The sequence below is a fragment of the Tursiops truncatus genome, chromosome 20 (genome assembly GCF_011762595.2).
Source record: "Tursiops truncatus isolate mTurTru1 chromosome 20, mTurTru1.mat.Y, whole genome shotgun sequence".
Taxonomy (NCBI): Eukaryota; Metazoa; Chordata; class Mammalia; order Artiodactyla; family Delphinidae; genus Tursiops; species Tursiops truncatus.
The window spans coordinates 11089622-11101324 of record NC_047053.1 but is presented as its reverse complement, the minus strand read 5'-3'; the positions used below and the strand labels follow the sequence as shown (position 1 = coordinate 11101324).

The 11703-nt window shown below is 48.3% G+C and overlaps 1 protein-coding gene and 1 pseudogene across 1 annotated transcript in view; one reads left to right on the top strand and one right to left on the bottom strand.

Annotated features, from left to right (window-relative positions):
- The first annotated feature begins 1078 nt into the window (after window positions 1-1078).
- SPNS3 (SPNS lysolipid transporter 3, sphingosine-1-phosphate (putative)) overlaps window positions 1079-11703 on the top strand; it is an 81577-nt gene continuing 70952 nt past the window's right edge. The window contains exon 1 of the mRNA XM_073797995.1: window positions 1079-11630. Within this exon, the coding sequence (XP_073654096.1) occupies window positions 11420-11630 (211 nt within the window). The 5' untranslated portion in view covers window positions 1079-11419. The remainder of the gene's footprint in view (window positions 11631-11703) is intronic.
- Window positions 4356-4473, bottom strand: LOC117309904 (5S ribosomal RNA; annotated as a pseudogene).

Below are 11703 nucleotides of genomic sequence, written 5' to 3'. Positions count from 1 at the left end.
AGGCCTCATCTCTCCAGTGGCTTGGTGGTGGGGTAGTCTCGCGTGGAGCCAGGAGCTGGGAACTCCTTCTTCTCTTTGGTGGTGTGAGTGTTACGGCTGGACACGGGACACCTAGAGGCAAAGCTGGAACTAGAACCCGAGCTTCAAGTCCCTGGGTCTCCAAATTCTTTCATTGGGAGTCATGACGCAGCTTGTCCTCCTGTCGCTTTCAGTTATGCTTGAATACATGGGGAAGAAAGGCGTCTTTTTGCATGAGGGTCTAGGTTGGCCCCTGGAAAATAAATTGCTCTAAATAACAAGAGAGTCAGGGCCTCCAGCTTAACTTTTTATTTTTATTTTTGGCTGCACCATGTGGCAGGTGGGACCTTAGTTCTCTGACCAGGGATCAAACCCGTGCCCCCTGCAGTGGAAGCGCAGAGTCCTAACCACTGGACCACCAGGGAAGTCCCTGGTGCCGTGTACAGCTCAGGCAACCACTTAGGCTGTGCTCCACTCCTCAGATCCTGGTCCACACCAAAAGGGAAGGGAGCTGTGAACACTAGCACAGGGATTGCTTCCCCAGGGCTGCCGGAAGCCCCACAGAGAGGTGTCCTTGTGTGCAGAGAGCTCCTAGGTGCCCTCTACTTGAGAGAACATTCTGTGCACAAGCACGCCACCCTCTGCATGATCCCCAAAGAAGTGTGTTGGGTCATGTTTTCAAAAGGGGACAGAGTTCTAGCTATTTGCTAGTAAAGCCTGGAGTGACAGAAATACCTCAGCTGAGCGGCTTCCCTGGTGGCTCAGTGGTTAAGAATCCCCCTGCCAATGCAGGGGACATGGGTTCGAGCCCTGGTCTGGGAAGATCCCACATGCCGCAGAGCAACTAAGCCCGTGAGCCACAACTACTGAGCCTGCGCTCTAGAACCTGCGAGCTACAAGTACTGAGCCCATGTGCCACAACTACTGAAGGTCGCACGCCTAGAGCCCATGCTCTGCAACAAGAGAAGCCACCACAATGAGAAGCCCACGCACCCCAATGAAGAGTAGCCCCCGCTCGCCACAACTAGAGAAAGCCAGTGCACAGCCAAAAATAAGAATAAATAAATAAATAAATACATAAATTTAAAAAAACAAACAAAAAAAGAAATACCTCTGCTGAAAATAATTAGTCCCAGGCTGGTGCAGCTGGTCGCCTAAGAAGCATGTTTCATTCACTCATTCAGAACATCCATTCTGTCTTGCTGCTCTGGTTAAGGCCTGGGCCAGACTCTGGAGGAGGCAGAAAGAGTGCCTTTCCTTTAAGGGGCTTACTGACTCATGGGAAAGAGAGAAAATCCCAATAACGAGCAGTAAGTTTCAGGATAAAGATAAGTACTCAGCCAAGCCTGCAGGCTTCCTGGAGGAGGTGACCTCTGAGTGGAGTTTGGAAACACCAGTAGGAGGTGGTATCATGAGCCCAATGGGTAGATACTGAAAGCTCAGGGAACACTGAGAGCCGGGGATGGGGAAAGTTTAGAAAATTCCCTTCCTTTTTTTCATCTGTCTCTGCCCACTTCCTCTTTCCCTCTCTCTTTCTTCCTTTCCTTCTCTTTTCCCATCTTCCCTTTAGTTTGGCAGCCTCTCTCAGCCTCACCCTGCCCCCAGTTCGGGCCCACCACTCACCAGGGCTAGGTCCCTATTAACTGCTAGTCCTTGTATTCATAGCTTCCAAGGGAAAGGAGGAATTTTCAAAATTGCTACCAAATCAAGAGAGCCCAGGGAATTCCCTGGAGGTCTAGTGGTTAGGGCCCAGCTTTGATCCCTGAGTGGGGATCTAAGATCCTGCAAGCCTTGTGGTATGGCCAAAAAAGAAAAAAAACAAAACAGGGGAGCCCAGGTGAAGAGGGGAAGTGGGCTTCTGCAGTCACAAAATCCTGACCTTTCTGGTGTAGCTGCACCCATGCAGCACCGGCAGCCCTGACCCTGCCTCAGCCACAGGTATAGCACATGGTCGGTCATGTTTATCTTGTTTTGTTTCATAGCATTATTTTTTGGTGTGATCATAAAAACTATACAGGCCACTACTTTTTCTTTTTTAATATTATTATGTAAGTGAGATACTGCAGAAAATTTAGTATATACAAATGAGACAGTAAGGTAGTACAGGGAATTCCCTGGTGTTCCAGTGGTTAGGACTCAGTGCTTTCACTACTGGGGCCTGGGTTCAATCCCTTTTTGGGGAACTAAGATCCCGTAAGCATGACCAAAAAAAAAAAAGAAAAAGATAGTATAGCAAAAATGAGAGGAGCACAGAGTTCAGAACCAGGTGGGACAGTTATTTAGCCCCTTTGGGGCTGTTTCTGATTCTAAAAAATAAGTATAGTTATCATACCCAATTCACAGGTAGTTGGCAGGGTCCAGCACATGGTGAGTACTATTTAATATTTGCTATTATTACTATTGGAAAGTAAAGAAAAAAGAAAAAAAAGAAAGGAAAAAAAGTACCTATAATTCTAGGAGCCTGAGGTAAATACTGTTAACTCTTTGGGATATATGCTTCTATACTTTTGCCCTGGGTATATGCTTTATAAAAATGGGCGGTTCTGGGCTTCCCTGATGGCGCAGTGGTTGAGAGTCCGCCTGCCGATGCAGGTGATACGGGTTCGTGCCCCGGTCCGGGAAGATCCCACATGCCGCGGAACGGCTAGGTCCGTGAGCCATGGCCGCTGAGCCTGCGCGTCCGGAGCCTGTGCTCCAAAACGGGAGAAGCCACAGCAGTGAGAGGCCCGCGTACAGCAAAAAAAAAAAAAAAAAGGTCGGTTCCATAATGTGGGATACAATATGATCACAGCTCTTATTTTCCCAGTTAATCACTCATGATTGCATGTGTCTCATTAGCAAGAAATCCAGGATCTTTAGACCACCCTGAATTATCCATGAACTTTGGGGGTTTATACTATGCCTGGAATAGTTCATGACTGCTGTTGCTTCTTATGGCCACATGGTGTCACTATTGGAGCCTGATCCCAACCAGTCCATAGGACTTGCTGGTGAAGGATGCTGTTGTGTCCTTTTGAAAACCGGCTAAACTCAGCTAGGGGCTTGCAGGCTTGACATCCCAAGCCTGTGGCTCTCAGTGCGTAGCAGCTCTCTTTCCTGTACACTTCCCCCTAGTTAGTGTGCCCGCTAGCTTCAGGAGCCCCAGGTTAGGACAGTATTTCCTTTTCTCCTTGGGAACCCACACCAGGGGCTTGTTTAAACCCTCCAAATATAAAGGGTCACCTGACACCCCCTTATCCTGGGAGTGTGGTCACTTCCTCTTGTAGGGCACCAAAGTGGTTAGCTTTCTGTGAAAGATGTTGTTTGCTCACACAACGGCTACTTGCCTACTTCTTCTTTACTAACGGAGGCAGCCTCCCACGGGGCCCACCTTCCCAGCTTCTCTTGCAGCTGGGTCACAGACATTGGCTCAAACCTGGCTGGAGGGTCTTGAGGGGATTTCTGGGGAAGATTTTCCTCTCTGATAAATACACATGAATATATTTCAGGAGAAATCTTCCTTATTGGGACTTCCCTGACCGTCCAGTGGTCAAGACTTCACCTTCCAATGTAGGAGGTGCGGGTTTGATTCCTGGTCAGGGAGCTAAGATCCCACATGCCTCTCGGCCAAAAAACCTAAAACATAAGCAGTATTGTAACAAATTCAATAAAGACTTCAAAAATGGTCCACATCAAAAAAATCTTTAAAAAAAGAAAAGAAATCTTCCTTCTTATATGTGAGAGGGCAAACCTGCAGACGAAGGCTGAGGTAGCCAGCCTTCAAGAAGATCTCCAGGTAGCTTTGCCTCCTGGTTTCCATGCCCTTGTGTAGTCCTCTCGTGCAGTGAATCAGGGCTGGCCTATGTGACCGATTAGAATACAGCAGAATGCAGACTTAGAGGGCTAGATTGTGAAAGGTATTGAAGTTTCTGCCCTGGTCCCTATTGGATTGCTCCCTCTGGAGGGAGCAAGCCACCACACTGTAAGGACACATACCCCACTGTGAGGACACATACCCCACCGTGAGGACACTCAGGCAGATCTGCAGAGAGGAGTCAACAGCCAGTGCCGACTTGCCAGCCATGTGGGTGAACCATGGGGGTCCTTGGAAGTGGACCCTCCGGCTCCAGTCAAGCCTTCAGATGAGCACAGCCCCAGGTGACATCTCACTGCACCACATGGGAGACTGAGCCAGAACCCCCAGTAAGCTGCTCTGACCCACTGAAGCCGTGAGGGATAATAAATATTGTTGCTTAAAGCCATACATTTGGGGGGGGGGTTGTTATACAGCAATAGATAAGTACTCAAAGGCCAACACTATAAAGACTTCAGAGAGGAAAGATGGAAAACACTGGTGTCTTCGATGACATCATGGTGCCACTGAGTTCTCTCATCCAAGTACTAACCAGGCCCGACCCTGCTTAGCTTCCGAGATCAGATGAGATCGGGCGTGTTCAGGGTGGTATGGCCATAGACCATGGTGCCACTGAGTTAACCAACCCTGAAACCTCCTACTTCCCATCCCTTAGAGTGAGAGACGTACACACAAACTGCAAAGCTGAGTGGACCTTCTAGGGCCATCCAATCCCTCCACCACCATGGCTACCAACATTCAGATAGGGTAGTTGAGGTGCAGAGAGGGAAAGCCTCTGGTTTGCCCCTCGTAGTGTTGGACCCCAGGCTTCCTACGTGGTCATCCATGACTCTGTGTTGCCCCACGCCGGCCTCCTGCTCCTGGGACGTGATGTTCTTCTGTTTTATTCCTAAAATGCCTCTTGGGCAACGCCTCTTCATAAAAAACCCCTCTAGAGGTCAAATCCTGAATCCCTGGTAGGAACCCACCTTTGGAAACCGAGGAGTCCAAGGCAGTCGGTCGTATTCTGATGCTGTGCTCCTGGCCAACACCCAGTCTCCTGGATTTGACCAATCCCGGGGGTTCTGACTCCTTGAGCTGCTCCCTTGCTCTGAAAGCCAAGGCAGGGTGGCATTCTGGGCTGGCATAGTGAGGGCTGGACCTGGAAAGGGGTGACCATGACCAGCGTATCTGGGGCAGCTGCCTCTGGATGGGGGGCAGCTCTGTCTCAGTGTTCACTAGCTGCAGTGCTCTTGTGTAGTTTGCATGAGTGTGAGTGTGTGTGTGTGCTTGCAGGCTTGGTTTCTCACTCATGCACTCATACTTGAGGGTGTAGCTCTGCCCGTCACTCCTCGGCCCTGAGGGCAGGGCTGAGACCAAAGTCTCATCTATGTGTGCCGGGGAAAACCCTGTTTATTTAACACTGACATAGCATTTCCTCAACACCAGGCAAAGTTCTAGGCACATTTCAAACTCATTTAAGCTGCAACAACCCTACAAGGTATGTACTATCATTATCCCCATTTTATAAATTTATTTATTTACTTATTTTTGGCTGTGTTGGGTCTTCGTTGCTGCGTGCGGGCTTTCTCTAATTGTGGTGAGCGGGGGCTACTCTTCGTTGCGGTGCGCAGGCTTCTCATTGCTGTGGCTTCTCTTGTTGCAGAGCACGGGCTCTAGGGCACGCAGGCTCAGTAGTTGTGGCGCGCAGGCTCAGTTGCTCCGCGGCATGTGGGATCTTCCCGGGCTGAAACCGGTGTCCCCTGCGTTGGCAGGTGGATTCTGAACCACTGCGCCACCAGGGAAGTCCCATCCCCATTTTATAGATGGGATAATAGAGGCACAGAGAGGTTGATTGGCCTAAGATCAAAGGGTCAGTGAGTAGTGAGTCTGGCTCCAGGTTAGGATCCTAGCCATGATGCCAGCCTGCCTGCGTGTGCTCAGGCTGAAAGGCCTGATTCTGAACTTCCCTATGTTTCACAAAGACCATCCACATGGGGTTTGTGGTTGGACTGCATGGCAGAGGCCAAAGACCAATCACTACCATCAATATCATCACCATCATCGTCATAACAATAATAATTGTCACCGAATGCTTCCTACGTGCCAGGCTCTATGCCGGGAATGTTACGCGTACTTATCTCAGTTCGTCCTCACAGTTAACCCCTCCAGCACATATTCTTCTCTCTGTATCACACATGAGATCATTGAGGCTCAGAGAGGCTGGGGACTTGCCCAAGGTACACAGCTAGGAAGAAGCAAAATCGGAATTCGAATCCAGGCTCGTCAGACGGCAAAGCTCGTTTCCTTGCCATGTCACCAGACTGGTTTTTTGTTTGTTTGCTTTAACTTAAAAAAAAAATTGAGGTGAAATTCACATAACATAAAATTTTAAACGTTTTAAAGCATGCAATTCGGTGGCATTTGTTACATTCACTATACTGTGCAACCATCACCTCTATCAAGTCCCCAAAACATTTTCATCACCCCAAGCGAGAGAGACCTATGTACCTACGAAGCATTCCCTCCTCTCAGCCCCTGGCAACCACTAATCTGTTTTCTATTTCTATAGACTTAACTATTTGGGGTATTTCATGTAAATGGAATCATATATTGTGTGACTTTTTGTGTCTGGCTCCTCTCACTTAGTGTGTTTTTGAAATTTAGCCACGTTGTACGTGGGTCAGGACCTCATGCCTCTTTATGGATGACTAACATTCCATTGCAGGTATACACCACATGTTGTTTACTGACTTGTCAGTTGATGGACATTTGTTTCCACCTTTTGGCAAGTGTGAATAGCACTGCTGTGAACATTCATGTGACAGTGTTTCTTTGAGCCCCTATTTTCAGTTCTTTTGGGCATATGCTTAGGAGTAGAATTGCTGGGTCATGTGGCATTCTATGATTCACCTTATTTTTCTAAATTGGAGTATAGTTGCTTTACACTGCTGTGTAGGTTTCTGCTGTACAGCAAAGTGAATCAGCTATATGTATAAATATAGCCCCTCTTTTTTGGATTTCCTTCCCATGTAGGTCACCACAGAGCACTGAGTAGAGTTCCCTGGGCTATACAGTAGGGTCTCATTAGTTATCTATTTTATACAGAGTATCAATAGTGTATATATGTCAATCCCAATCTCCCAATTCATCCCACCCCCCCTTCCCCCCTTGGTGTCCATATGTTTGTTCTCTATGTCTGTGTCTCTATTTCTGCTTTGCAAATAAGATCATCTATACCATTTTTCTAGATTCCACATATATGTGTTAATATACGATATTTGTTTTTCTCTTTCTGACTTCACTCTGTATGACAGTCTGTAGATCCATCCACGTCTCTGCAAATGACACAATTTCGTTCCTTTTTATGGCTGAGTAATATTCCATTGTATATATGTGCCACATCTTCTTTATCCATTCCTCTGTTGATGGACATTTAGGTTGCTTCCATGTCCTGGCTATTGTAAATAGTGCTGCAATGAACATTCGGGTGCATGCATCTTTTTGAATTATGGTTTTATTTGGGTATATACCCAAGAGTGGGATTGCTGGGTCATATTGTAGTTCTACTTTTAGTTTTTAAAGGAACCTCTATACTGTTCTCCATAGTGGCTGTATTAGTTTATTAGTTTACATTCCCACCAACAGTGTAAGAGGGTACCCTTTTCTCCACACCCTCTCTAGCATTTATTGTTTGTAGATTTTTAAAAATTTTTATTTATTTATTTTATTTTTGGCTGCATTGGGTCTTTGTTGCTGCACGCGGGCTTTCTCTAGTTGCAGTGAGCGGGGACTACTCTTCGTTGTGGTGCACAGGCTTCTCGTTGCAGTGGCTTCTCTTGTTGCGGAGCACGGGTTCTAGGCTCGCGGGCTTCAGTAGTTGTGGCATACAGGCTCAGTAGTTGTGGCTTACAGGCTTAGTTGCTCCACTGCATGTGGGATCTTCCCAGACCAGGGCTCGAACCCTTGTCCCCTGAATTGGCAGGCGAATTCTTAACCACTGCGTCACCAGGGAAGCTCCATTGCCCATTTTTAATTGAGTTGTTTGTCATTTTGTGGTTTATCTTTTTATTTAGAAATAACTTTCAACTTACAGAAAAATTACAATATAGTACAAAGAAACCCAAGCAATCTTTACCCGAATTCATCTATTATTAACATTTTGCCCCATTTGCTTTCTTGCTGTATCTGTTTTTTCTTTTTTTTTTCCTGAACCACTCGAATGTAAGTTGCTTACAGGATGGCCCTTTACCCCTAAATGCTTCAGTGCAAGGATTTCACTTACATAACCGTAGTGCGGTCATCAACTTCAGTAAATTCAACACTGATCTATTTCTTCCTAATCTATCATCTACATTCCAATTTTATCCATTGATCCAATAATATGCATTTCTTCCTCCAGTTTAGGACCCAGTCCAGGATCCCATGTTGCATTTAATTATCATATCTCTTTCATATCCTTTAATATGAAACAATCCCTCAGTCTTTCTTAGTCTTTTGTGACCTTGACATTTTGAATAATACAGTTCCTTTAAAAAAAAATAGTCTTCTATACTCTTACCATCTGATCTAGCAATTGTGCTTCTTGGTGTTTACCCAAAGGAGTTAAAAACTTATGGCCACACACAAACTTGCACATGGATGTTTTTTTATCAGCTTTATTTATAATTGCCCAAACTTGCAAGCATCCAAGATGCCCTTCAGGAGGTGAATGGATAAACCACGGCCCATCCAGACAATGGAATATTATGCAGTACTAAGAAGAAATGAGAACCTTCCAAAGGGGCAGCCAATGATGGCGCCCTGCTCGCCTGCGTCAGCGCCCTGGGCTGGTAGGACCTGCTCCCTTCCCTTGCCTCAAGGCGCTCTTCAGAATCTGAAAAGGAAGCAGTTGGGGGCATGGTGCCCGTGAGCTGGGGCGCACACCAGGGACATCTTTCGTCCCCAGGTCCCTCCCCGAGCTTGAGGTCAGAACAGAGGTGAGAGTCTAGAGGAGAAAGGAAACTCGCCCTTTGGGCTGATGCCCACGCCGGGAAAGCTCTGGCTGACTCTTCGTGGTGCAAGCATCTCGGTCTTCATTTTACAGATGAGCAGACTTGAAGCTTAGAGGAACCCATTCATTTCTTAGTCCAACAGTTAATTAAAGCACCTACTTTGTGCCAGGCCCTGGGTTAGGCTCTGGAGACACAACCATGAACAAGACACGCGCTCCTGATGGAAGACACAAAACATAAGGGAGTGATGCCCAACTGAACTTGAGCCCGCAGAGGTCCGCACAGGGGTGCCCAGGAGCCCTGGGACCACACCAGCTCTGCCACACATGTATCAATACAGAGTGGTGGGCTGCCTCCCTGGACCTGTTTCTCCATGAGGAAGTGAGAACATCTGCTCCCTTCCCCTAACTTTCTGGAAAGAAGGCCAGGGAGGAAGAGCCCTCTCTCCCCCAAGGTCTTGGTTCTTTTGGACAGGTTCACTTGCCAGAAGACCAAGGGGGCTTATTTCTGCCGAAGCTGCAGGGATAGGCCTCAGGGCACAGAGCCCTAGTGACCTCACTGCTGGAGCAGGTGCAGGGGGATGGGATAGTTTCTAACTCAGGGGCACAACCTTTAGACACAGGGCCTCCTCCTCTTTCAAACACTGCGTGGCTGGAGAGCCAGGGGCTAGAGCTGTCTCCCTACATGGTCTCTATAAAGCAGTGCTGGACAGCTGGGGCCGGACTAAGAGCTGCTGGCAGGTAGATCTGGTTTCCCGTACCAGCCGTGGCTGTGGGCAGTTCACTTAAGCCCCTCTGAGTCTCAGTTTCATCCCAGAAATGGAGGAAATGACAGTATTTACCGTATAGAGGTGTTGGGAGATCAAATGAGATAATGCATTTAAAATGCTGTACAGTGGTTAAGAATCCACCTGCCAATGCAGGGGACACGGCTCGAGCCCTGGTCCAGGAAGATCCCACATGCTGTGGAGCAACTAAGCCCGTGCACCACAACTACTGAGCCTGCGCTCTAGAGCCTGTGAGCCACAACTACTGAGCCCGCGCGCCACAACTACTGAAGCCCCTGCCCCTAGAGCCCGTGCTCCGCAACAAGAGAAGCCACCACAATGAGAAGCCCACGCACCACAACGAAGAGTAGCCCCCGCTCGTCGCAGCAAGAGAAAGCCGCGTGCAGCAATGAAGACCCAGTGCAGCCAAAAATAAATAAATTAAATAAATACATTTTTAAAAAAAGAAGAAGAAGAAATGAGCTCTCAAGCCATGAAACAACATGGAGGAAACTTCAATGCAAATGACTAAGACAAAGAAGCCAATCTAAAAGGGCTACATCGTGTAAGATTCCAACTATATGACATTCTGGAAAAGGCAAAACTATGGAGACAGTAAAAATATCAGTGGTTGTCAGAGGATGAGGGGAGGGAGGGATGAATAGGCAGAGCACAGAGGATTTTAGGGCAATAAAACTATTCTGTGACACTATAATGGTGAGTACATGTGGTATATTTGTTCAAACCCATAGAAGGTACCACACCAAGAATGAACCCTAATGTAAACTATGGACTCTGAGTGATAATGTTGGGTCAAGGTCATCAACTGAAGCAAATGTCCCACTCGGGAGAGTGGGGTGCTGATAATAGGGGAGGCTATGCGTGTGTGGGGCAAGTGGGAGTAAAGAGTAAAGAGGGGTAAATGGGAAATCCTAACCTTTTGCTCAGTTTTGCTGTGAACCTAAAACCGCTCTAAAAAATAAAGTCTATTAAAAAAATAGTGTCCCTCATTTGGGTTTGTCTGATGTTTCCACGTGATTAGATTGGGGTCATGCATTCCTGGTGGGAATCCTGCCCCTCGTTGGTGATGCTATTTTAATCCTTTGGTCAAGATGTTGCCTGATTCTCCTCCTGTATCGTTACCCTTCCCCCCACCTGCTACTAATAAACAATCTGTAAAGAGACACTTTAAGAGCATGCCAATATCTTTCCCCTCATCAAAAATCTCCCGCTAAACTTCACATCCAATGTTGAGTTTTGCCCACAGGCTGCCTTCCTGTCGGCCGCCCCTCGCTGTCTTTGTTTCTCCGGTTAGGACATTACGTAGGAGCAGGTTAGCCTCCGCTTCCGGTCCAGTCCAGTGTCGCTCTCCTGGCCAACACCCAGCCTTCCTGATCTGACCCGGGTTCGAGTCCCTCATTCACAGCCCGTCTCATGTGTGGCAGCCAGACCTTCCCACAGCGAGTGGGACTCTGGGAGACTCGTCTCATTTCCTGTCCTGCAAAGCTTCTCTTTCTCACGGCTGCTACCATAGCCCCAGGCTAGGTCAAAAGGACCAGCCACCCTGGGTGGTGAGGCCAGGAGCTCTCTTCCCCCCAGCAGGCCTCAGGGGCTGCGGATGGTGAAATCTCACCTTCGAGGCTGCACTGGGCTCAGTAGAGACCTGCAATAAGATACCGAGCGGTTAGGGCAGCTGCTTTGAGGTTGGGCGGCTGGGAGCCCACAGGAAGTGACTTGGTGCAGATCTGATGCGTCTTTACCCCAGCACCCATCCCGGGACGGGAGCTGCAGGCTGGCGAGGCTGGGGGCATGTCCGCGGAGTGCGGAGAACCTGGGCCCGAGGGGCTTCAGGGCTGGTCCCCGGGGCCAGGCGGGCACTCAAGGGCCATGGGCTCGGGTCCGTGCCCCTCTCCATCCACGCCCACCCCCTGGAGCCTGCCCCGCTGGAGAGCTTACGTGGCTGCTGCCGTGCTCTGCTACATCAACCTCCTGAACTACATGAACTGGTTCATCATTGCAGGTGAGGAAGGGGACGGGCATCCTGGGCGGCACTTGCCCATCTACCTGCTGGCTGCCCTGCCACCAGCCGTTTT